Below are 23,565 nucleotides of genomic sequence, written 5' to 3'. Positions count from 1 at the left end.
GACCTACAATGATTACTAGTCAATGAAAGCATTTACCTCATGAGTGCAGGACATTTCCTTAATGTTTGGAAAATAAGTACTTTTTCAAAGAAGTCAAGGTAAAGTGTTTTTACTTATATTAATGTTAGAAGACACTACAAAACAAAACATCAGTGTTTGTACACTGGCTCAAGTGGGTTTCTGGTCTAGAAACACTGATTTTCTTGCAGAGTAAATGGCTGAAAACTACACATTTAATATTGTTGTATAAAAACGTTTGGCCACTTTGAGCTAAAATAAAACACTTTTCTATTTTCTTTCTTTACCTCTTTGCTGACAATGGCTCTTCTCTGGCCTGTCTCTTTCCTGGGAGCTGTCAGGGGGAATATTCACCTTGGTTACTGAAGCGGACAAATGACACCTTTTAAAGCTGTGAGGTGTGTGTGTGTGTGTGTGTGTGTTAAATGTATGTACGGCGACGGTTTCATAAAGTGCAAATTCCATTTTTGTAGCGGTGGTCTGGAGAGAATATCGTTTACACTTCATTAGCTCTGTATGTGTATGTGTATGTGTGTGTGTGTGTGTGTATGTGTGTGTGTTTGTCAGAGCACTTAGAGCTGTCAGAAAGTTTGTGTGTGTGATTGAAAACACCGCTTCTCTCGTTTGGTAAGAAATGGTCGCTTCATTTGTCTTCGCTAACATAATTACAGAAACTAAATAACACTACAAACTGTGATGGCAAAGCGGCTTCTCACCTTTAAAATACATAAAGTCACCTGAGGCAAAAGATTGGTATGGGATTGCTACTTAAATTGACATATTTTAAGAATATAATTATACAATTATTTGGTTGTAGTTTCCAAGAAATCTTAAAAGAAGTTGCTTGTTAACTATTACATACCTACCCCAAAGGTGCGGCCCTGGAAATAAAGCATTTGTAATCATGCATATCATGATTACATATAATTTGCAAGTCTTTGTTTTATTTCCCTGTAAATGTATTAAAGAAATTACCAGCTATTTATTACCTGCTTGATGGGAATTAGTGGAATATAATAATCAAATAATGTTTGAGTATTTTTTTATAAATGTTGGGTAAATTTGGGGGAACTTGAAAGACATTTAAAATAAGTTACTTGATGATTATCACGTACTCATCATGAAATTCTGGAGGTTTGATATTAAGTGGGGATGTTTATTAGTTGGGATGAGACTAAGGTAAGGCTAACAATAGAACTATAGTTTAAAAGTTGTATGAGAACGTGAGCAATGTTTCCTACATATACAGATGACACGTTTGCCTCTTTCGTAGAAATGGTGAGTTTCTGAGACTCACCATTGGAAAAGCTGTCAGAATTAACTGTTACAGCGCTGGGAAGAATCATTCATTGAGCTTTATTCTGTTTCGGATAACATCTTGATTGGAATAAAACTTTTGTGTGTGCGTTTGTGTGGGATCACATGTCGGCTGATTGAGGATTGTAAAATGAAATTAGAAAGATTCAGATTCCAGAGAGGTTTTTGTAAGTGTGCTTTCACCAAATTAAAGCCCAAAACATTGTGTAATAACTGCTGCAAACATTTCAATCTCGAACAGCCAAGGCCTTTATCAAGTACACTTAGTGAAATCACCTGGGTGAAGAGTGGGGCTGCAGGGTCTTTAAACTGTGGACAGCTCCTGGTGCTGAAACCAAGATTTCCTTCTAGACCTTTTCATTTACACAGTTTTATGGTTTTAGGTTCTGGATTTACCCTCATGGCAGACCTACTGACTCTGTCACAGTGCTAATATGTTATTTTAGATGCTACACGTCAGTTTTGTGTTATAACACAGGCCATTTTCATCATGTTGTCTTCCCTGGAAAGGGATCCAAGTAGGCTTTTCATCATGTTGTCTTCCCTGGAAAGGGATCCAAGTGGGCATTTTAATCATGTTTTCTCCACTGGAAGGGGATCCAAGTGGGCATTTCACATGTTTTCTCCATTAGAATGGAACCCCAGATGGCGATTTATCATAATTTATCTACCGTAAGGGCATCAAAGAGGGTATTTCATCATTATTTCTCCACTGTAAGGAGATCCAAGTGGGCATTTCATCATTATTTCTCCACTAGAAAGAGATCCGACTGGGCATTTTATCATGTTTTCTTCATTAAAAGGGGATCAAAGTTTGCATTTGATTATGTTTTCTCCACTTGAAAGGGATCCAAGTGGGCATTTCATCATGTTTTCCACACTGGAAAGAGATCCAAGAAGGCTTTTCATCATGTTGTCTTCCCTGGAAAGGGATCCAAGTGGGCTTTTCCTCATGTTCCTGGAAAGGGATCCAAGAAGGCATTTCATCATGTCTTCTCCCTTGGAAGGGGATCCATGTGCATTTCATCATGTTTTCTCCACTGGAATATGATCCAAGTGGGCATTTCATCATATTTTCTCCACTGGAAAGGGATCCAAGAACATTTCATCATGTTTTCTCCACTGGAAGGGGATCCAAGAGGACAGTTCATCATATTTTCTCCACTTGAAGGGGATCCAAGTGGGCATTTCATCATGTTTTCTCCAATGGAAAGGGATCCAAGTAAGCATTTCATCCACACTTTATCAGGTTTCATCTACTGTGTGGGCACTCAAGAGGGCACGTGTTTCACAGATCAAAAAAAGTTTTACTCAGGATTTTGGTAAGCATACTAACCAAACTATTACGAAATGAGATTAATGGGTTAGTTGCAGGATGGAATACTTTTTTGCTTCATAGCTCTCAGTTAAGTAGGACATTAAGTTAAGTAGGTAAGCTAAAATGAAGTTATTGAGTTGAGTTGTTCTCTGATTCTCCATTTGCTCCTTTGTAATCTTTCTTAATCTTTTTTTTTTATAAACATAAGTAGTCAATAATAAGTGTGTTTTTTAATGTTAAGGCAACTGAAAATAGAAGTAATGAAATAGACACTGTAGAATTTCTGATCCGCTTCACAGCACAAATTGATTAAACGTCAAATCGACATTTTCCACGGCTATGCACTCTGTGTTATTATGATGTGAAGGCAGGTCATTCACTCACAGTAACAATATTGAAGTCAGATAAATAATTAGAAAGTTGGACACAAACTTTGATTTACTGCAGCTTCTATCAGAGACAGATTCATAATTAGAGAGAGACACTGTGAAGCCACCTCAGTGAGCACAGTGATGAGACAACCGAGCAGAAAATTGCTGGTCGCAGGAGCAAGATGCAATAATCTGCTGGTTGACAAGTGCTTCATTAGTCGGTTTGTAGTCCAACAGACATTCTGATGGGCTACTGGATTTCAACACTTGCAGGACTGGGCCTCATAACCATAATCAATGTACGAGTGATATAATTTGTTGTTTGGTTTGGGGAGTAAATGTACTGGTGAGTTTTGTTAGGTTGAGAGGAAAGGAAGGAAACAAAAGAGTAATATCAAAAGGATGTCAAAAGGGAGGACCAATATTATATATACTGTGTATATATATACAGTATATACAGCGTGTAAAATAAGTATTGAACACGTCACCATTTTTCTCAGTAAATATATTTCTAAAGGTGCTATTGACATGAAATGTTCACCAGATGTCGGTAACAACCCAAGTAATCCATACATACAAATCCATACAGAAAACCAAACAAATAAGTTCAGAAATTAAGTTATGTGTAATAAAATGGAATGACACAGGGAAAAAGTATTGAACACATGAAGAAAGGGAGGTGCAAAAAGGCATGGAAAGCCAAGACACCAGCTGAAATCTATCAGTAATTAGAAAGCAATCCTGCCCCTTGTCAGTGCAAATTAATATCAGCTGGTTCAGTCCCAACTGATGGCCTATAAAAAGGTGTCTCATTACCAAGGTGTCACACAAGAAACATCTCATGATGGGTAAAAGCAAAGAGCTTTCTAAAGACCTTCGCAATCTTATTGTTGCAAAACATACTGATGGCATTGGTTACAGAAGGATTTCTAAACTTCTGAATGTTCCAGTGAACACTGGGGGCCATAATCCGGAAGTGGAAAGAACATAATTTCACCATAAACCGGTAACGACCAGGTACTCCTCGCCATATTTCTGACAGAGGAGTGAAAATAATTATCAGAAGAGTTGTCCAAGAGCCAAGGATCACTTGTGGAGAGCTTCAGAAAGACCTGGAATTAGCAGGTACAATTGTTTCAAAGAAAACAATAAGTAATGCACTCAACTGCCATGGGCTGTATGCACGCTCACCACGCAAGACTCCATTGCTGAAGAAAAAGGATGTTGAAGCTCGTTTAAAGTTTGCTGCACAACATTTAGACAAGCCTGTGAAATACTGGGAGAATATAGTCTGGTCAGATGAGACCAAAATTGAACTCTTTGGATGCCATAATACACACCATGTTTGGATGTCAAATGGCACTGCACATCACCCCAAAATCACCAAACCAACAGTGAAGTTTGGAGGTGGGAACATCATGGTGTGGGGCTGCTTTTCAGCATACGGCACTGGCAAACTTCATATAATTGAAGGAAGGATGAATGGAAAAATGTACCGAGACATTCTTGATAAAAATCTGCTGCCATCTACCAGGATGATGAAGATGAAACGAGGGTGGACATTTCAGCAAGACAATGATCCCAAACACACAGCCAAGGAAACTCAATTGGTTTCAGAGAAAGAAAATAAAGCTACTAGAATGGCCCAGCCAATCACCTGACTTGAATCCAATAGAAAATCTATGGAAAGAACTAAAGATCAGAGTTCATAGAAGAGGCCCACGGAACCTTCAAGATTTGAAGACTGTTTGTGTGGAAGAATGGGCCAAAATCACACCTGAGCAGTGCATGCGACTAGTTTCTCCATACAGGAGGCGTCTCGAAGCTGTCATTACCAACAAAGGCTTTTGTACCAAGTATTAAATTAATTTCAGTTAACGTGTTCGATACTTTTTCCCTGTCATTCCATTTTATTACACATAACTTAATTTCTGAACTTATTTGTTTTACTGTATACAGCGGGTAAAATAAGTATTGAACACATCACCATTTTTCTCAGTAAATATATTTCTAAAGGTGCTATTGACATGAAATGTTCACAAGATGTCGGTAACAACCCAAGTAATCCATACATACAAAGAAAACCAAACAAATAAGTTCAGAAATTAAGTTATGTGTAATAAAATGGAATGACACAGGGAAAAAGTATTGAACACGCTGTATATATATATATATATACTGTTTATATAATTACAAATGAAATGGTAACAAATAGTTTTTGCTTTTCAATAAAATAAAGGATCACATGCTCCATCATATTGTTGGCATTAATAGTAGTTAATGTTATATGCTATATGTTCAATGCCTGTCCTGTAAAGCACCAATTCACTGATTAGCGCAGGTCATTAAAGCATTAGTCTCTAATACCCGAGGTATAGGCCCAAACAACTCAGCATTGTGAGTGAGTTTGTGGGTTCACTGATGTTCACATTGTCACATTTATCACGGCTCATTTGAAGTTATTCTAGTTGAAAATGTCTGGACACGTTAGATTCGCTCTCTGTTTCTTGACATGTTAATTCTGACTGCAGTCATTGTTGTTTCCTTTTATCACTACGACGTATGAATGTACAACTGACTGAATTTTTTAATTACAAATAAGATTTTTTTTGTGACTGATATTTTACGTTTCTATATTTAGAACTGTGTGTCTCTGTTTCTTTATCTCTCACAAAAAACACAATTGGATTTCTGCAACACTTCACTTGTTAGTGATAGATAATGCTTACCTTGCATGGCAGCTGAATATTCCCAATATCACAAGACCACATCAGTATCGAGGGATCACATATCACACAAAAATAAATTCTGTCAGGCCTTAAGTCATGTGTTTGTGTCTGGCCAGCCTGTTACCGGACCAATCACCGTACTTTGAAGAGGCACTGGGAGATACCAGTATGATTTAGGTATATGTGATGCGAGAACATCGAAAGGTGACTGTTTTAAACAACAATAATGACCTTACACGCGACAATGGTGTCACTAAGCTGGTCAGGTCCAGGGTAGTATTTACTTGTGCCGCTACAGTTTCTGTGGGTTCAGCAGTGCTTTGAGACGCTGCCGTCCAAGCAGGCATACTGCAGCCAACTGCCCATTTTTCAGACAGCCAATTGTCCTGAAATGCCAAAAAGATCCCATTACACTGAAATCCCATTTGTCCAACATTTGGACAAATGTCCCATTTTCCGGAAAAAACACGGCCATTGTTTTCAAAAATACGGCCATTGTTTTCAAAAATACCAACTCCCCATGCAACTAACACACGGCTAATTGTTCTGCAGAATGACGTCATCGGAACTTCCTGAATTCTTTTCCTACTGGCATGACCAACCATTCTGCTTTAGGTGACGCAACCATTACTTACCTTCATTGGTTGGTTTGGTTAGGTTTGGCATTAGGGGTGAGATTAGTTTAGGGTTAGAATATCAGGTTGAGCCAACCAGAGACAGATTAGGGCGGGTCATGCCTTGGGCATGGTAGAAAAAAGCTCCGATGATGTCATTCTGCATAATAATTACCAGTTTGCTTCCGCTTGTATTTTCCGAGCAATAGGCCTTAGTTTTTTACAAAGGTGGCGCCCAAGGAAAATTATTTCATATGCTGTATCGATAAGATACACACTGTCAGATGCTGCAATGTTAATTACACCTTATCATTCAAAAGTGTTGGACTATATGGAAACATACTTTAGATGCTTTCCATATTTCTTGTTTGCAAGAGACAATTTTGATGGGGGCTTACCCAGATTATAAGGGATCATCCTCTGAGGAACATTAATGTCCACAGTTAATGTTGTGGTCATCTGCCCAGTAGATGCCAAGATGCTTGCTCTGAACCAAAGTTTATTGGATTTTATTTTATCATAGTGCTTTTTAAATCTTCACCCATCCATGTATATCTTTTAAATGTTCCATGTAAAATGTACTTATTGAGATCAGTTTTCATGCAGTAGTTGGACATGAAGATTCAATTCTCAAAGTTGTCCCTACTTCTTTGAGTTTGTATGAACTTCAGCTCCATTTGAATTCACACACACGTTCGATTAATGCAGGGCATACGCTTCAACACACACACACTCGGAATTAAATCCCAGCATGCATGAACACATACACATGCCCCACACTTATGCTTCAGCACACACACTGACACATTCATAACACCCAGTCCGCTGTGAAAGAGTACGCGCATGCCGGCACACACACAAAAAGACAGTACGCACACATGTAAGTACACAGTGACATTACAGAAATACTCAGTGACGGTACGCAGACTAAAATACAGCAGGGCCTCTTTTGCAGAGGAAAAGAAACACTGGCAGAGTTCAAGTCATGATGGTTGGGATAAATCCATTTTTGCATACAATTAGGCTCCATATTACACATCCAAGACATATTTGATCTTACTGGAAGTGAAGTACTACATTCCTGAAGTTGAGACAGTTTACAGCAGTGATTCTCAAAGTGAGGTCCAGGGACCCCCAGCTAGACCGTTTGCACCGATTAAACAAGCATATTGTGTCCTGTACTCCTAACCCTTTAGGCTGAAGAATTTATAATTCTTTTTTTTCTTACTGTTCATTTTCTGAAAGCTTTTAAGATCAATAACTTAAAAATGAATGCTATTTATGCTATCAAGTTGATTCCAAATGCAATGCTTTCGTTTATAACTGGTATTAACATTCAATTACATAATTTCCATTGTATTAATAAAGGATTATCTCATCTTATCTTATCTCGTCTTATCTTAACATGATTCAAAATGAAATGTGTTTCTGTTTTTGACTATGTAACAGTTCTGAAGTTTGGAAAGTTTTAGAATAAAAATTGTTGCAATGGCAACTAAGAGTAAAAAAAGCAGCAAGTATAGACATTCAGCAACCTTCAGTAGCTAGCGTAGTATAGTTTTTAACCTAGTGTTTTAAAAAACGTATATCTCCTTCCAACCTCTCCAGGTAACAAGTATCACTATTACACACCGTTTAACCATGACTAGCTCCAATCATCTAAACCAGCCTGAACATGAAGAACATCTGAAATAATGAGAGTCCATGGAGCAGAGCCGGATGGTTATCAGACCCTGAACGGAGCTGGGCGATGCCAAGCTTTGATTGGTCAGTCTGCGTACGAGTGTAGGGACAGAGTGAAGGGTCAACTCACACATCTGCATATCAGTGTTCAGGAGGTGTGTAGCCTAGCTTAGCACAAAGCCTGGAAGCAAGGGAATGTCCATCCACTGGAGTCACTCCTGATGTTCGTCAAACAATAAGTCCCATTCATAACTGAAGTACTCTTTAGGCCTCAGTATCTCCTTTTCTCTGTAAATGCCAACATGTACTTACTCCCAACTCTTCAACTAGGTCAGTAGCCCTAAGCTTCAAATTACATCCAACATATCCCTCTTGTGTCAGTTTTGCATGTGTTAGTTTCCACTCTCTTTCCACTCTTTTCAAAATACACTTCCAGGTTCACAGGAACCTACTTGTTTCGGTTAATGAACAGATTGTGGTTTGAGTTAGAATAAGTTCGTTTTTATAAGTGGCTACCTATGTTACAACGCAACATAAGATAAATACGTTATGTAGCATAACAAATGTACTTATTTTACCTTAATTTAAAATAAGTCGTAGTTGACTTTTAATTTTACACAGGACGTGAACAACCTCTTTGTGGTTGAGAGTTCTGTGTTTTTCTGAACATCCATCCAATCTGACCTCCACCCTAAGTTAACCTACCTCACCTGACTTCCTCCAAAACCGCACCCACGTAGAGCACCAATAGTTTCACATGTAGAGCACTGACCAAGCTGCCTTATTTGACGACTCAGGAGTGAGAACGGGCCATAAATGCAGAGTAAACAATTTGTAAATATAAAATATTTGTATTGGACAGCATACATTTCTATATTGACAGACATAGCTAGCTGGTTCCATTCCTCATATCTAAACGTTCAGCAAACATGTTGTGAGATGAAATGATAAACCTAAATCTGGGCAAAAGAGGAAAGAATTGAGTACATTTGTAGTGGTAAGAGATATTAGCGAAGTCAAAGTGTCCAAGGTGAAAAATATGTGGCGTGACCCAAAAGTGAAGACTGACTTGATGACAGATTAGAAAGTGGACTGAGAGTCAGTCTGCCAGCCCATCAGCCAGTTAGTCAGATGGCTTATTAAGCAGTCTGTCAGTCATGTCGCAAACTAAACAACCAGTCAGCCAATCAACAGGCCAGCTGGTCCCTTAGCAGACCTGAAAGCAGTGAGCCGACGAGGTGGTTAAGTCATACTGTCAGGCTCCTCCACAGGTGTTCTCTCTCCTTACCCCTTCACTACTGATGTCATTTTTTTAGAGTTTATTATTGACCACAGGGCTCTAAAATTATAGGGTGAGAAAAAACCTAGGAAAAGTTCAAACCAATGCACATACAGCAGCCTGGAGAATGACAGCTCTAACAGGGTTTTGTACAAAATTGTATTGAAACTATATTGAAAATATTTCGTAGTCTGTCCGTCTGTTCCAAATTGTTTTTGTTACATGATATAATATTTGCCTAGAGGGTAACTTTGGTATTTTACAACTTGTATTTTTTGCTTGTTTTAGTCTCTAACTGACTAATTGGGAGAACAAATTCTGAAAGTGGTAAGGTAATGAGGGAACACAGTGCAGACAGCAGCCACTAAACAGGCTGTAATGTGATCCTATTCAGATTTCACAATGATACTCCTCCTTGAGTGGACTTGGACACAATAAAAAAAAACGACTGGATAAAGTGAAATGTTAATTAAAAGGTTTAATTTATCTGTAGGGTTCTTTCCATAATGTTGTCAGACACTTAAAAAAAAAAGCACTTTAGTGAATCAACATTTACATTTACGCTGTGCAATTGCCCTTGCAGCTCATTTTGTTTCAGGGTTCTCCCTCAGTACTGGACCAATTAAAAAACTCTTAGGTACTTTGACTCAAAAACATGGTGAAATAGGGTCCTGGCTGAAAAAAGTTACCCTTTAGATGCAGTGTACTTTCAGTTATGAATGTTTCTGATACTTTCAGATCATATGTTGGTTCCTTGTTAATAATGTTGATTCCTTCCAGCTTTCCCTGACCCCCCCACATACAGTTCAAGCTCAAACAAGCTGATTGAATCCACCAGCACAGCATGAACTGGCAAAGAGCCGAAGTGAAGGAATGGAGCAGCCAAAGACGGTTGGGCAGTTTTCTCAGGACTTCAAACCCGAGTAATTTAACCAATCCTTAATCCTTTATTCATTGTAAATGTCGTACAAATAGATCCTAGGTGTCATTATCACCAGCTTCCTCAGGCAGCAGCTCCTGTTGGAGTGTGTACAACGAGAAGAATAAGTGTAAATAGTTGGGCGGGCTCGTCGGCTTTTGAAGTGTACCGAGGCTTTATTTAGGAAGCAGCTGCCTGGGAGCTTGTGTTGACCAGCTGTGTTTCTCTGGCTCAGACTCACTGCGACGCACACACACACACACACACACACACACACACACGCACGCACGCACGCACGCACGCGCGCACACACACACACACACACACACACACACACACACACACACACATGCACAGACAGCCTCTTGCTGGTTCAGCAGTTTAAATCAGTGAAGTGTTTCAGAGCACAGCAAGATGCGACCCGTCATCAATCACACACACACACACACACACACACACACACACACACACACACACACACACACACACACACACACACACACACACACACACACACACACACCTTGACAACTGAGTGTGTCACTAGGCCAAGAGAGGGAAGCAGGTGGTGGGCAGACAGTGAGTGTGTGTGTGCGTGTGTGGAACAGAGCTGGGTGAGGTTGAGGTGGGGTCTTTTTACACTCCAGTGTGTTTACATGCACTAGTAGTTTGAAGTGGCTTGTATTTACAGTATGTTCGGTGTGTGTGTGTGTGTGTGTGTGTGTGTGTGTGTGTGTGTGTGTGTGTGTGTGTGTGTGTGTGTGTGTGCGTATGTCTGTGTGTGTGTTTATGTTTTGTTTGAGGTGGGTTGTATGAGGCATGGTGGGGCCAACGATGTAGGGCAATGTTAGGCAAAAGAAAACGGGGTTTGGCTGCCTATTACCTCCAGTGGCCTATGTGAGCTTGTAGATGAGAGATTATATGTATATATAATAGTGTTACAGAAATATGAGTCTCCAACTGGAACAACTGAGAGTTTCAATAGAGGATCATTTAGTTTAGTGTAGCATCTGCCAGCCCGGACCAGGGTCCGACAACTAACCAGCTCTGCTCCATGGACTCTCATGCAGTTATTTCTGTTTTTCTTCATGTTCAGGCTGGTTTAGTTGATTTGGATTTGGTCATGGTTAAATGTTGTGGGATAGTGATACTTGTTAACTGGAGAGGTTGGAAGAAGATATTACGTTTCTAAGAATATGTTATCACGTCAATAAATAGCATTAGCACTTCTATGCTACGCTAGCTACTGATGGTATACTGAATGTCTACACATGCTGCTTTAGCTTTCTAATGATTTTAGCAGTGAACAAATACCTACCCGTCTTTACAGGAACACTGTTATTCCTCTAGTTCATAGTCTTTTTTCTTGATCTCCAGGTGATGTGGTGGTTTACTTTAACACTGTGATTTGCAGCTTTAGCTTCTTTATTTAATCTGTTAAACCTGTTTTTACTGTTGAATCAGTTTGACGTCTTGGATGTCAATAACAAATAAATAACAAAAATGTATAACAGAAATGTAAATGTAAAGCACTTCCGACTGTGTAATAACCTATCATAAGAAATCTGACCTGTTGATGTGATTGTTAATACAGGGCAGGCACAACGGACTGACTAACATGCACATGTGAACTCACATTGTAGCAGGGCTTAAGTACTTTAACCCTTCCCTTAACCTAATCAAGTCCTTTTTGTGTCTAAACCTAGCCAACCTCGACCATAGTGTTGTTTTAAAAGTGATCTGCACTTTAAGTTTGACTGCACTTCGCCAGAGAATCAAAAAGTCCTCAGCTCGTTGAGCTCCAAGCGGCTGCTGCAGTTTTTCATTGATATGGCTGCACTTCGGCACTTCCCCTGGTGAGTTTTTGGCGTCACTTTGCATTAACACACTTAGCAGCAGCTAAATTGACGGGCTTGTGACTGTGGCTCAGAAGAAGGCTCCTCCAGTCCATGTCGATGTGTCCTTGGGCATGACACTTAACCCCAAATTGATACAAACGTGCCACATTTTCTGCAACTTTTTATGATTTCCTCCAAAAGTGGAGGCATGTAGAGCGACAAACTTACTGCTTAGCTCTTGTTTTGAAGTCAATTTTAAATGGCTATTTGCATGAGCTTTATTCTGTCTAAAGGGACCATTGCAAAAAAATGTCTTTCCGGTCAATTTAATTAGAAGATTGCGTGTTCAATCCCCGGCTACTCCAGTCCATGTAGATGTGTCCTTGGGCAAGACACTTAACCCCAACTAAAAAACCTAGGGTGTTTGAGTGGGTGTGAAGCGTTAGTTTGTCCTGATGGGCAGGTAGCTGCCATCAGTGTTTGAATGGGTGAATAACATTTAGTGTTAAGCGCTTTGAGAGGTTGGATGACTAGAAAAGAGCTTCACAAGTCCATTTACCATAACTTACAAGAAGTTACTCCTCATTTTTCATGTATTTTTCCTCCGAACACCAGCAACACTTATTACGCTCATTACATGCTACAGTCTTTTCAAAATTAGCTTCTGTCTTCACAGGAAATGAATAATGCAAAGTCGTTGGGGATTGGACTCCATAACGAAGCCGTCTAACAGAGGGGCAGTGATGCTGAGGTCAGACAAAGCACAATCCCCCTGGAGTCCAGACACTGGTGGTGGTGGTGATAAAGGGCCTTCCTGCAATCCTATAATGCTTGAGGAGCATGACTGTGCTGACGACTGAAGGGGACTGGGGTGGAGGAGGGTCACATCTGAATTATGCTGAAATAACAACTGACAGCAGCAGAGAGGACATCTTTAAAGTTTGACAGCAACGATGCGATTGGCTAAAGGAAACCATGGCAAACTCTGGTAAAGATCTTTGTTAATTTCGTGGGATGTCAACAAATTACTACACATTATTTTTCTTAGGTATAGCTTCGAAAGCTGGATGAGCCTGACATGTGCAGTGTGCTGGGCTAAGAGACACAGAACATATCACTCAGGTTCCCTCATTTTCTGTTTCATATTCTTCATGAAAAATGCCCAAACACTGAAATCCTCAGAGCCATGCTGTTGGAGTCGCTCAAAATTCACTTCAACATCAATAAAACCTGTTTAATCTCTTGACTTAAATAACACGGAATATTTTCAGACTTTCTGCATCTAAGCCTTTTCCTCCATCACAAAAAATGTAAATGAAGGGACGAGAAGTAGTTTTTTTTTGGGATGTGGGCGTTTAAGCGTGTGGATTGTCTATTAGAGACAATAACAGCAACAGTGGTTTTAGATAATGAGAGAGCTCTTTATGTCGTTGTTGTTTTTTCCTTGTTGATGATAATTATTTTAGTTAACACCTTTCTAATGAACAGCTGTTCTCCATTGGCTTCGTGTGTGTGCGTTCTTCAGCCTGTCTGCGTGGAGTCAGATGGGCTGCAGAGGAGGAATGTGACACCTGGGTCACTGATTCTGTCTGACTGACATGTTGTAGCTGCTTGTATCATTCTGCTTGTTTATCATGTTTTTTTATTGTCTTTTGTAATTAACAACAGCTTTATGATCACAAGCAGGTAGACGGCCCTGTGTGTGTGTGTGTGTGTGTGTGTGTGTGTGTGTGTGTGTGTGTGTGTGTGTGTGTGTGTGTGTGTGTGTGTGTGTGTGCATCGTCTCTGGCTGGTTGTTCTTTTCTGTCTTTAATGAGCCAGAGATTGCTGTTTTTATCTTCTGTGTTGTTTCTTCAGCTCACACATTTCTAATGAACAGCTGCTCTGTGTCTGAGAGTGCTAGCCAGCACACACACACACACACACACACACACACACACACACACACACACACACACACACACACACACACACACACACACACACACACACACACACACACACACACACACACACACACACACACACACGCACACTCCATAGAAGTTTGACTAGGCTTTGTGTGCCCTAGGGCAGTGGTGGGGGCCTTTTTGGACTTGAAGGACCCTTCCAGTTTCTTGTCTGTTATTTACTACAAAACGCATACTTAATTTTTTTGTTGTTTTTGCCCTCTTTCTGTAATACATCCATTCTCACACATGAAGACTGAATCAAAAAGTTAATTTATAAGATCTGAAGACAAATAATTAACAATGAGTACAGGACTGAGATTTGAATGTTGAGCAATGATCCATCTCAACAGCTCTGTACAGCTGATCCTGAAAGATATCACATAGCTGATCAGATATTCAGGTGGAGCAACCTCTGCCAAATAATCTTGAAGAACTGCTGTGGGGCCGTGCACCATGTGACCTAAAACCAGATCTGCTTTCTTGCCCAACCTCCCCGGCTGATAACTCTCCAGCAGCTTTAAAGGGAGCCTGAAGGGACAGGCTGTCAGCAACGTTTGGAGCTAGCACTGCAAGCTACTTTACTTGGAAAAGAGTTGTATCACTGGGCATGGTTTTTTGTTTGGATACATTTTTAAGTTTACCAACCCTGCCTTTAACTTAATGTGAGGTCTTCTTCAAAACACAGGCATAATTAAAAGGTTGCTATCTGAACCATTCAAATTGGCAGGGCATTCTCCCCCTAATGTATTGTTGGAGGGACTACTCTCTCAGCAACTAACAAGAGACTCAAAATGACTACAAAGAGACACAAAGTAACGACAAAGAAACTCTAAATGACTACAAAAAGTGAAAATAAACAAAACAAATACCAATTGGACAAAGATATCACATCTTCAGTTTATCACAGGACAGTTGTAATGAACTGCATGAGACTGTACAGTCCTCTACTTTTAATAAAGTGGTAACTACAGCCCCCCACTTTGACGGTGAATATTTTTTCACTTGACTAATTGACCCTTAATTCGCTCAAAATGAAGAAATAATTAACTGCACAACAATGTCAGTCACTTCTTGTCTCTGCTCCCACCCCCCCCTCCCTCTGTGGTCTCGTAAAAGAGCCATAAACGAGTGACAGACAGGAAGTCAGGTCGTAAAAGGTGTCATTGTGTCACCTCATCTCCTCTGTTCCCATTTCAATTAACAGATTGCTCTTGATCTGTATTATCAGGACATATTTCCCAGTATGTGGTCTTGTGCTGCTCTTTCCTGGCTTACGAGGTTTGGCACCACAATTCAACACTGTGAACTTGGCTTTCATACTGATCATTTCACATTTATTCAAATTAAATTTTCCATCTTTTGTTCTATTGTCTTGACTGGCTGTGGCCCAGAGGTAAAGCGAGTTGTCCATTTGAATATCAGAGGTTGGAACCACGGCTCCTCCAGTCCCTGTCAGTGTGCCGTTGGCTAACACTTAACCAAACATTGCTCCTGTAAGCTGTGTGAAGGTTGCATGAATGTTAGTTAGTCCTGATGGGCAGGTGGCACCTTGCATGGCAGCCCCTGCCATCACTGTATGAATGTGAAAGGACCTTTAATGTTAAAGCGCTTTGAGTGGTGCTTTAATAGTACAGCTCTATTTACCATTTACCATTTCCCCATCATCAATGGTGGTCACTGCCTAACCACAAGGTTAGTACCTCACTGTGAGGAACTATCACTCTTTGGTTTGATATCTGAAACCAACAACCAAAGGATACCCATCATGAAGAGTTTAAGTGTCGTATTGTTCTGAAGCTAATTCACGTTTTGAGGGTGTGTAAACTTGATATTGTTTATTTAAAAAGTTTGGCAGAGGAAGAAGAAGATGATTCGATAGACAATCCCTTAAGAGTTGACTGAAAACGATGAGCATATACGGTAGTAGTAGAAATGGATGATAGGAATAAGTCCACATATTCATTTTCTTAGGTCTATTATTATACATTGTTAAAAATGTAAACATGCATAATGCTGCTTTTTCCCCGTCTCCCACTGAGTTGTAATGATAACGCTTTTATTCTAGAAAAAAAAGAAAAAGAAAATAGACCGATCGTCATTCTCCGAAGCGGAACTCAGCGGGCCGAACATGCGGTTTTCAGGGGGACCCATAACATCGTCGGACACAAACATGTCGTCTGTCTGGTGACAGCCTTGTTTAAGGTATGAAGAATGCTTTACACACAGAACACAAACAGATAAAAGACATCTTCGTCGCAATGCGTCGGTTAAATTCGCTTTCATTATGAGAAAAATAACCACATTTCCAGCTTCTTTAAACGTCTGATTAGCGCGGAGCACGCTGGTTCATGTAGTTTCATACTGTTAAATTCTCCAAAACAGCATTCATATTCGGGTTTGTTTCACTTTTTCATGCTCATAACAAACGGTAGATAATGTGGCAGTATGGTCGAAGTATGTGGGGAGACATAGACATGGTTATAGTTTAGTAACGTTAGTTTAGTTTAGTTTAGTTTAGTTTAGATTAGCAAACGGCTCTCTAACCTTCCACTCTACACGCTCTATAACGTGTATCATCATGTACGGTAATGACGCTGCATCACAGCTCTTGAAACTAGCAGATTATTGAGCTGCATGCTAATGTAAACTTGATCCAGAGTAACGTTAATCATAATTACTAGAGACTTTAGGTTGAGCACATTTTCCACTTCTTAGTTGAACTTGTTATATACTGTGTATATACAGGGTTGGTAATAAGAAAATAATCATATGCATTATTGATTAATCTGTTGTTGAATTTGTTGATCCATCAATCGTTTATTTGGTCTACAATATGTCAGAAAATGGTGAAAAATACCCCAAAGCAAAAGGTGGTGTCTGGAAATGTCTTATTTTGTCTGATCAACAATCCAAACCCAAAGATATTTAATGTTGTTTAAAATATAACGTGAATTTTCACACAACAGAGAAGCTGAAACCAGATAATTTATAAATACAAATTGACCAAAAATGATGAATGCTGATCAAAGTGCTTGCAGATCATGTTTGTTTCGATTAACTAATCAATGATGAGTGTTAAGACAGAATCTGATTCAATAGTTATATTCTCTCACATGAACCAACCGCACAGTGCACATTAATTAAAGTCAATTAACAAAGACATTTCATTTAGATGTTTGTCAGCTGACTCAGCTCAGTTGTTATTGATGTGTGAGTCTGATGTCAGCGTTGTGTTGGAGCAGGGATGTGTGATGCAGCAGAGAAGGACCTGTACGCTGTCCTGGGAGCCGGCCCCTCAGACTCAGTCCAGCAGCTCAGACACAGGTACCAGCAGCTGGCCCTACAGGTAAACACAGTGCTCTGCCTCTGTGTCAGCATGGAGCAACACACAACCACAACTATACATACTGTATGTTCCTCTGTCTCTGTTTCCACCATCCATTAATCACATCTGAACCAAGTCCAAACATAAATAAATTATTTTCCTGTTATTCAAGCAACAGCAGCCCCTCTTAAATGATTAGTACTAAATATTTAGTTGAATACTAATCTGTTAAAGACCAGGTTTACATATTTAACAAGTCTGTCAGAATACAACACACAGGTATTACTTTCCTACAACTACGTTTGAAGACAGGGGGACAACAATTTAATGTCCAGCTGAAGACACTATCTCTTCCTGTTCTGAGGTGAACAAATCAATCTCTGTGTTTGTGTGCTTGTGTGCCTCACAGTACCACCCAGACCGTCTTGGAGGTGGGAGTTCTTCAGAAGCAGAGTCTGGCGTGAAGAAGTTTCTAGAAGTCGATGCAGCCTGGAGGATCCTTAGTGACCAGAGCACCAGGAGACAGTATGACCTGCAGAGGAGAGGTAGGACCTAACATCTGTCCTGATCTACTTCTGTCCTTGACATGCTCATTGTTTAGTTTCTAAGACAGAAGAAACTAAAGTTATTCTGGTTATTTGTGTTGGTGGGTTACTGGGCATACAAGCTGCTACCTGCTCATCTAAATGCTCACACACTCACACAGAGATGGCACAGCCTTCAAGAGCAATTTGGGGTTCAGTATTTCACCACAACGACACTTGTGGACAAGAGGAGCTGGGCATCGAACTGCTGATCTTCCAATCTGTGGATGGCTCACTCCAACTCTTGAGCCACAGCCCCCACTTATAGGATTTATGCTTGTGCTGGAAATTTTATCAATATTTTATGGATACAGTGATATGAAACTAGATATTGTGATTTTGATATGTGTCATAAGAGTTGTCTTTTCCTGGTAGTGCATTTCTACCCTACAATATCATCACAATATCGATAGAGAGGTTATTGGGTAAGAAATATCGTGGTATTTAATCTTCTTCATATCATGCTGCTCTAATTCTAATTGGCTTAGCGGGTAGAGCGGATCTTCCTTTAACGACAAGGTTGGCGGTTTGATCACCGGCTTTTACTGTCCAAATAGCAAGACACTGAACCCCAAGTTGCTCCCTGGGCCACTGCTCCTAAAATGCTACTGTGAGGAATTAGGATACAACACCATAAACCAACCTCCACAATGCAGATGAGGAATTGTTATTAACTATAAACTCATGACTTCTACTACATCTTTATTGTGTTCGTACAGGCCCTGTGAAAGAAGTCAACTATTAAATGCACTCTAAAGAAATGAACTTGATCAACTTAATAAGATCAGTATCAGCTTTGATCTTGTGTATCAGATGGGTACATCCCTACATTCTCCTCTATCCATGCATATAGCAATAATTGTGCTGTCTTGAAAACCAATAGATAGGCAACAAATTCAAACAATTTGAAATGTGCTTACTGCAGTAGAACTTGTGGAACTACTTCTAACAGGGCACAGGTGTTGATTGACAGGACGTTAAGTTGGGAGTCTGGTTTTAGTCCGATTTCCTGACATGCTGACGTAAAGCATTTTATTGGACATAAATGTATTCATCCATGCTGTTGGCATGATTATAAATATATAAATAAAGAGCAAGTGCTGGTTGGTTTATGCCTGTGGTTATACAAGGCTTTTTAATCTAATTTGTCCTGGATTGCACTGTGAGGGTAAAACTATTTTCTATAGATTCAGAAGAATCTCCTCAACTACTTGAAACCAGCTCTGTCACAGTGTGATGAAGATGAAGATAGAGATCTACATTCAGCTCAGGCTTGTGCTCCGTTGAAAGTGATACAGAAAGGTTCCAGGCCTAACCAGGGACAAGGACTGCAAATTAGCTACGGCTAATAATACTATAATTTGAATTATTCCTCACACCGTGTAACACTAATTAAAACCCAAGCAAAGTTTAGCACTAATTATTCAGGGTTCATTAAGTCATTATCACTGTCAAACTGTACAACTTGATAATGACTGTTTCCTCAAGAGTGCTATGTACCAAAAAAAAGTATGTGAAATCCATCTGTTCACCTGCCAATCCATTTTTCTCATTTCAGTCAGTCCATCTGTTTATCCGTCCTTCTATCACTTGTCATCCATCCATCCATTGATGGTTCTGTCCTGTCTTTTTTTTTTCTGAGAAAGTTAGCTTTGTAGCAACCAGTGCTTCCTTTCCCGAAAGCATCTCAAGTTTAAGATGATTGTAAAATCCTCTTCTTAGAACCTTCTAAAGCTTTACAGGTGTTTCCCCAAAGCATTGTCACTGAAGACACTCTCAGAGTGTAGATTAACCAGTGTCTGCTGTCACTGTAGGAGGCCAACAGCACCTTAAGAAGCTCTGAACCGGCAGGAGGAACTTTGTTTTCATTATCTTAGTTCATTTTTTTATATTTTTTTATGAGCACTGATGTTCTTTTAGATATGTTTGATGTATGAATAAGAAAATGAGAAAAATAAATTACACCAACACACCGATTAATAAAAAAAAAAACGTTTGTCCATATTGTACTTTTTATTATTATTTTTTATTTATGGTGCATATACTGTGTGCCACAAACTTACTGTATATACAGCAGGTGTAATACAGAAATGATGACAGATTGACAAACATAATAGATGACGTGCATATTCATCAAAGTTATCTGAACCGTCACCTCTTTATTTAAGGTTTAATATGAGCTTTAGAGTGACGTTTGCCTTAAGCAGCACCTGAAACAATCAAAGTTTACTTTCTTTTAACTTATTGTACTTTCACACTGTTCCGCCTCATTGGGGCTTTCAGTACAGACATAACACTGTTCACAGCAAATGTTACATGATGCTGTTTGTCTTCCTTCTGTAACTGCTATAATAATGATGCATTAATGCTTCTCCAGCTCAGGAACTGAAACAGGATTGGCCGGTGGATTCTACAGTCTATCTGGAGGACATGACCTGGGACCAGGGTAACTACACACCATGTACACTAAACACACACATCTCAACAAAGGTCTCTGAAAACCATCACAGTGGTAAAGATTGTGGTGAAGTTGACACCTAAACATTTAAAGTGTTTGTTAGAAGCAACAATGTGATGCCAGTGTGACCTCCTAAATTGAAGAAACTGTTTATAGTTAAAATAATCAGACATGAACGTTTGTTTTTGGATCATCCAATTCATTAATGTTTGCCGGAAATGTTGTAATGCAACCAGAAATAGATGTAAATGGAATAAACTCTATATCAAGACCTGTGATGTGAGATGAATGTATTTATCGTCTTCACTTTGTGGAAGCTGCATAAAATCATGCCCTTGTTTATTCCATGTAAAGTACACACACAATACTGAGCATGCTCAGTGTAAATGTAAAGTAATGACTGTCGCAGGAAATGTGCTCCTGTTGTAAATACTAATATGAATACTAATATGAAGCAGGAAAAATCTTCTTTTTCTGTCATTAGTCCCCTTTTTGGAAAATGTTTCAAATTGTCTTTTCCAACTAAATTAGTGCTCCAATAGTTTGATATTCTCAACTCCAGCACATATGACAAAGTGATGCTGGCACAAGCCCACAGCGTTCACATCTATTTCAGGTGTTATTTTAAAATGCAGGAGGGCATGTCTAGAACACACTGAAGGGCTTTAAATCTCCTCTGCAACCTCTTCACCTAGGTCCTCATTCAAAGCGGATTTCCAGTGTTCCATTGTTGTTGTATTTGTCAATTGAGACAGTTTCTCATATATATTTGTTTATGTCACTTTTCATCCAGCGTTAAGTGTCATGGTCATAATAACTGTAAATGGGCATGCTCCCGGCAGGTAAATCTTCAGTTTTCAATCTAAAATGTGAGTGTGTGTTGTTTCAGATGAGCATGTGTACACGTACAGCTGTCGCTGTGGAGGAGGATTCAACGTGTCAGAGGGGGAGGTGGATGAGGAGACACAGAGGAGGCACCAGGACGATGAAGAGGAGGAAACAGAGGAGGAAGAGCACAGAGGAGTGGTTGTGTGCTGTGACACGTGTTCCCTCAGTGTGTGCGTCACGTGGTCATTACATAAAAAGGTTCAAACATTAGAATGCCAATGATACGACTTGTTGGAAGCCTTTGACCTATGACACTGATAAGCCTGACCACCAAATAATAACATACCACTTTTAAGTGAACTGTAGGGTTTTCTCTTCGTCTCAGACTTAGTACTCAACATCTCCATCACTTCTGTTCGGGGGGCCCCATGAAGCAAGTCAGCAATAAAACAGCTCACTGTCTGATTCTTTGAACTAGAGAAGTCCAGATGCCAGTATCAGAAACGTCTCTGATACAGACATAGATTCTGGATCGGGTATCAGCGAGTATGCACCGATCTAATAACACATTATCATGTCATTTTTCTGCTTATTTTTGTTACGTGGGGGAAAAAAAGCAACATGCATCACTTGCTACCCGATCCGTACTTCGTGCCTGATTGCTACTACACATTACATTACAGTCATTTAGCAGACGCTTTTATCCAAAGCGACTTACAATCAGTAGTATATTACATATCATTCACCCATTCACACACTGATGACAGGCTACCATGCAAGGTGCCACCATCAGACTCTAACTAACATTCATGCAACATCCAGTCCACACCGATGGCAAGCCTTCAGGAGCAACTTGGGGTTAAGCGTCTTACCCAAGGACACATCGACTGCCGAAGCCAGGTATCGAACCACTGACCCTCTGATTGGAGAACTACCTTGCTCTCCACTACGCCACAGCCGCCCACATGTGCAAACTGACTGTGAACAACAAATCGGCAGGAGATGAGCTAGTTAACGTTAGCTGTTAGCAGCCAGCGGTCGGCACAGTCCTACTCTGCTAAATAACAGAGCTTACAGCTAACATAAGGAGGACGCATGGAGTAATGTTATGATCTGTTCAAGCTCTATTCAGTAAACATTATGACAATATCATCATATGTTCCAATGTAATCTTGTAAAAAGTTGTTTTTTGCAAGAAACTTGAATAAATCGAGTTGTTTGAAGGAGATGTTTTCACAGAAATATAGAATAGATATTGTAGGGGAATTATGGCATGTTTAACCCGATTGTTTTATTTAATACAATCGGTGCTCTATAGATGTCTAATTCTGACTATCAATCTGTGCATTTTATACATAAATATATATATATATTTATATATATATAAATATATATATATTATATATATATATACGGTTAAAATAAGTATTGAACACGTCACCATTTATCTCAGTAAATATATTTCTAAAGGTGCTATTGGCATGAAATCTTCACCAGATTTCGGTAACAACCCAAGTAATCCATACATACAAAGAAAACCAAACAAATAAGTTCAGAAATTAAGTTTTGTGTAATAAAATGGAATGACACAGGGAAAAAGTATTGAACACGCTTACTGAAATTAATTTAATACTTGGTACAAAAGCCTGTGTTGGTAATGACAGCTTCAAGACGCCTCCTGTATGGAGAAACTAGTCGCATGCATTGCTCAGGTGTGATTTTGGCCCATTCTTCCACACAAACAGTCTTCAAATCTTGAAGGTTCCGTGGGCCTCTTCTATGAACTCTGATCTTTAGTTCTTTCCATAGATTTTCTTTTGGATTCAAGTCAGGTGATTGGCTGGGCCATTCTAGCAGCTTTATTTTCTTTCTCTGAAACCAATTGAGAGTTTCCTTGGCTGTGTGTTTGGGATCATTGTCTTGCTGAAATGTCCACCCTCGTTTCATCTTCATCATCCTGGTGGATGGCAGCAGATTTTTATCAAGAATGTCTCGGTACATTTTTCCATTCATCCTTCCTTCAATTATATGAAGTTTGCCAGTGCCGTATGCTGAAAAACAGCCCCACACCATGATGTTCCCACCTCCAAACTTCACTGTTGGTATGGTGTTTTTGGGGTGATGTGCAGTGCCATTTGACCTCCAAACATGGTGTGTATTATGGCATCCAAAGAGTTCAATTTTGGTCTCATCTGACCAGACTATATTCTCCCAGTATTCCACAGGCTTGTCTAAATGTTGTGCAGCAAACTTTAAACGAGCTTCAACATCCTTTTTCTTCAGCAATGGAGTCTTGCGTGGTGAGCGTGCATACAGGCCACGGCGGTTGAGT

General features: G+C 39.7%; 1 protein-coding gene across 3 annotated transcripts; it reads left to right on the top strand.

Annotated features, from left to right (window-relative positions):
• Positions 1–16,151: 16,151 nt before the first annotated feature.
• Positions 16,152–22,536, top strand: dnajc24 (DnaJ (Hsp40) homolog, subfamily C, member 24). Of its 3 annotated transcripts, none has more exons than XM_054619417.1 (5): positions 16,152–16,240; positions 17,281–17,384; positions 17,773–17,908; positions 20,325–20,393; positions 21,295–22,536. In XM_054619417.1, exons 2-5 carry the CDS (start codon positions 17,283–17,285, stop codon positions 21,513–21,515), a joined length of 528 nt encoding a protein of 175 aa, XP_054475392.1. In that variant the 5' UTR covers positions 16,152–16,240; positions 17,281–17,282; the 3' UTR covers positions 21,516–22,536. The 3 variants fall into 3 exon arrangements, with proteins under 3 accessions (XP_054475392.1, XP_054475393.1, XP_054475391.1); XM_054619418.1 differs by lacking the exon at positions 16,152–16,240 and adding an exon at positions 16,375–16,433; XM_054619416.1 differs by lacking the exon at positions 16,152–16,240 and adding an exon at positions 16,561–16,623.
• Positions 22,537–23,565: the final 1,029 nt, after the last annotated feature.

Source organism: Anoplopoma fimbria, chromosome 19, assembly GCF_027596085.1.
Source record: "Anoplopoma fimbria isolate UVic2021 breed Golden Eagle Sablefish chromosome 19, Afim_UVic_2022, whole genome shotgun sequence".
NCBI classification, from domain to species: domain Eukaryota; kingdom Metazoa; phylum Chordata; class Actinopteri; order Perciformes; family Anoplopomatidae; genus Anoplopoma; species Anoplopoma fimbria.
Note: the sequence above shows the minus strand (reverse complement) of the source record. Positions and strands in the feature narration are given on the sequence as shown.

Bases quoted from the DNA above. Each gene is read 5' to 3' on its own strand.
- dnajc24 (XM_054619416.1), top strand. The intron at 17,385-17,772 runs GTAAACACAGTG...TGTGCCTCACAG, and splicing joins ACCAGCAGCTGGCCCTACAG to TACCACCCAGACCGTCTTGG. The intron at 17,909-20,324 runs GTAGGACCTAAC...ATGCTTCTCCAG, and splicing joins GTATGACCTGCAGAGGAGAG to CTCAGGAACTGAAACAGGAT.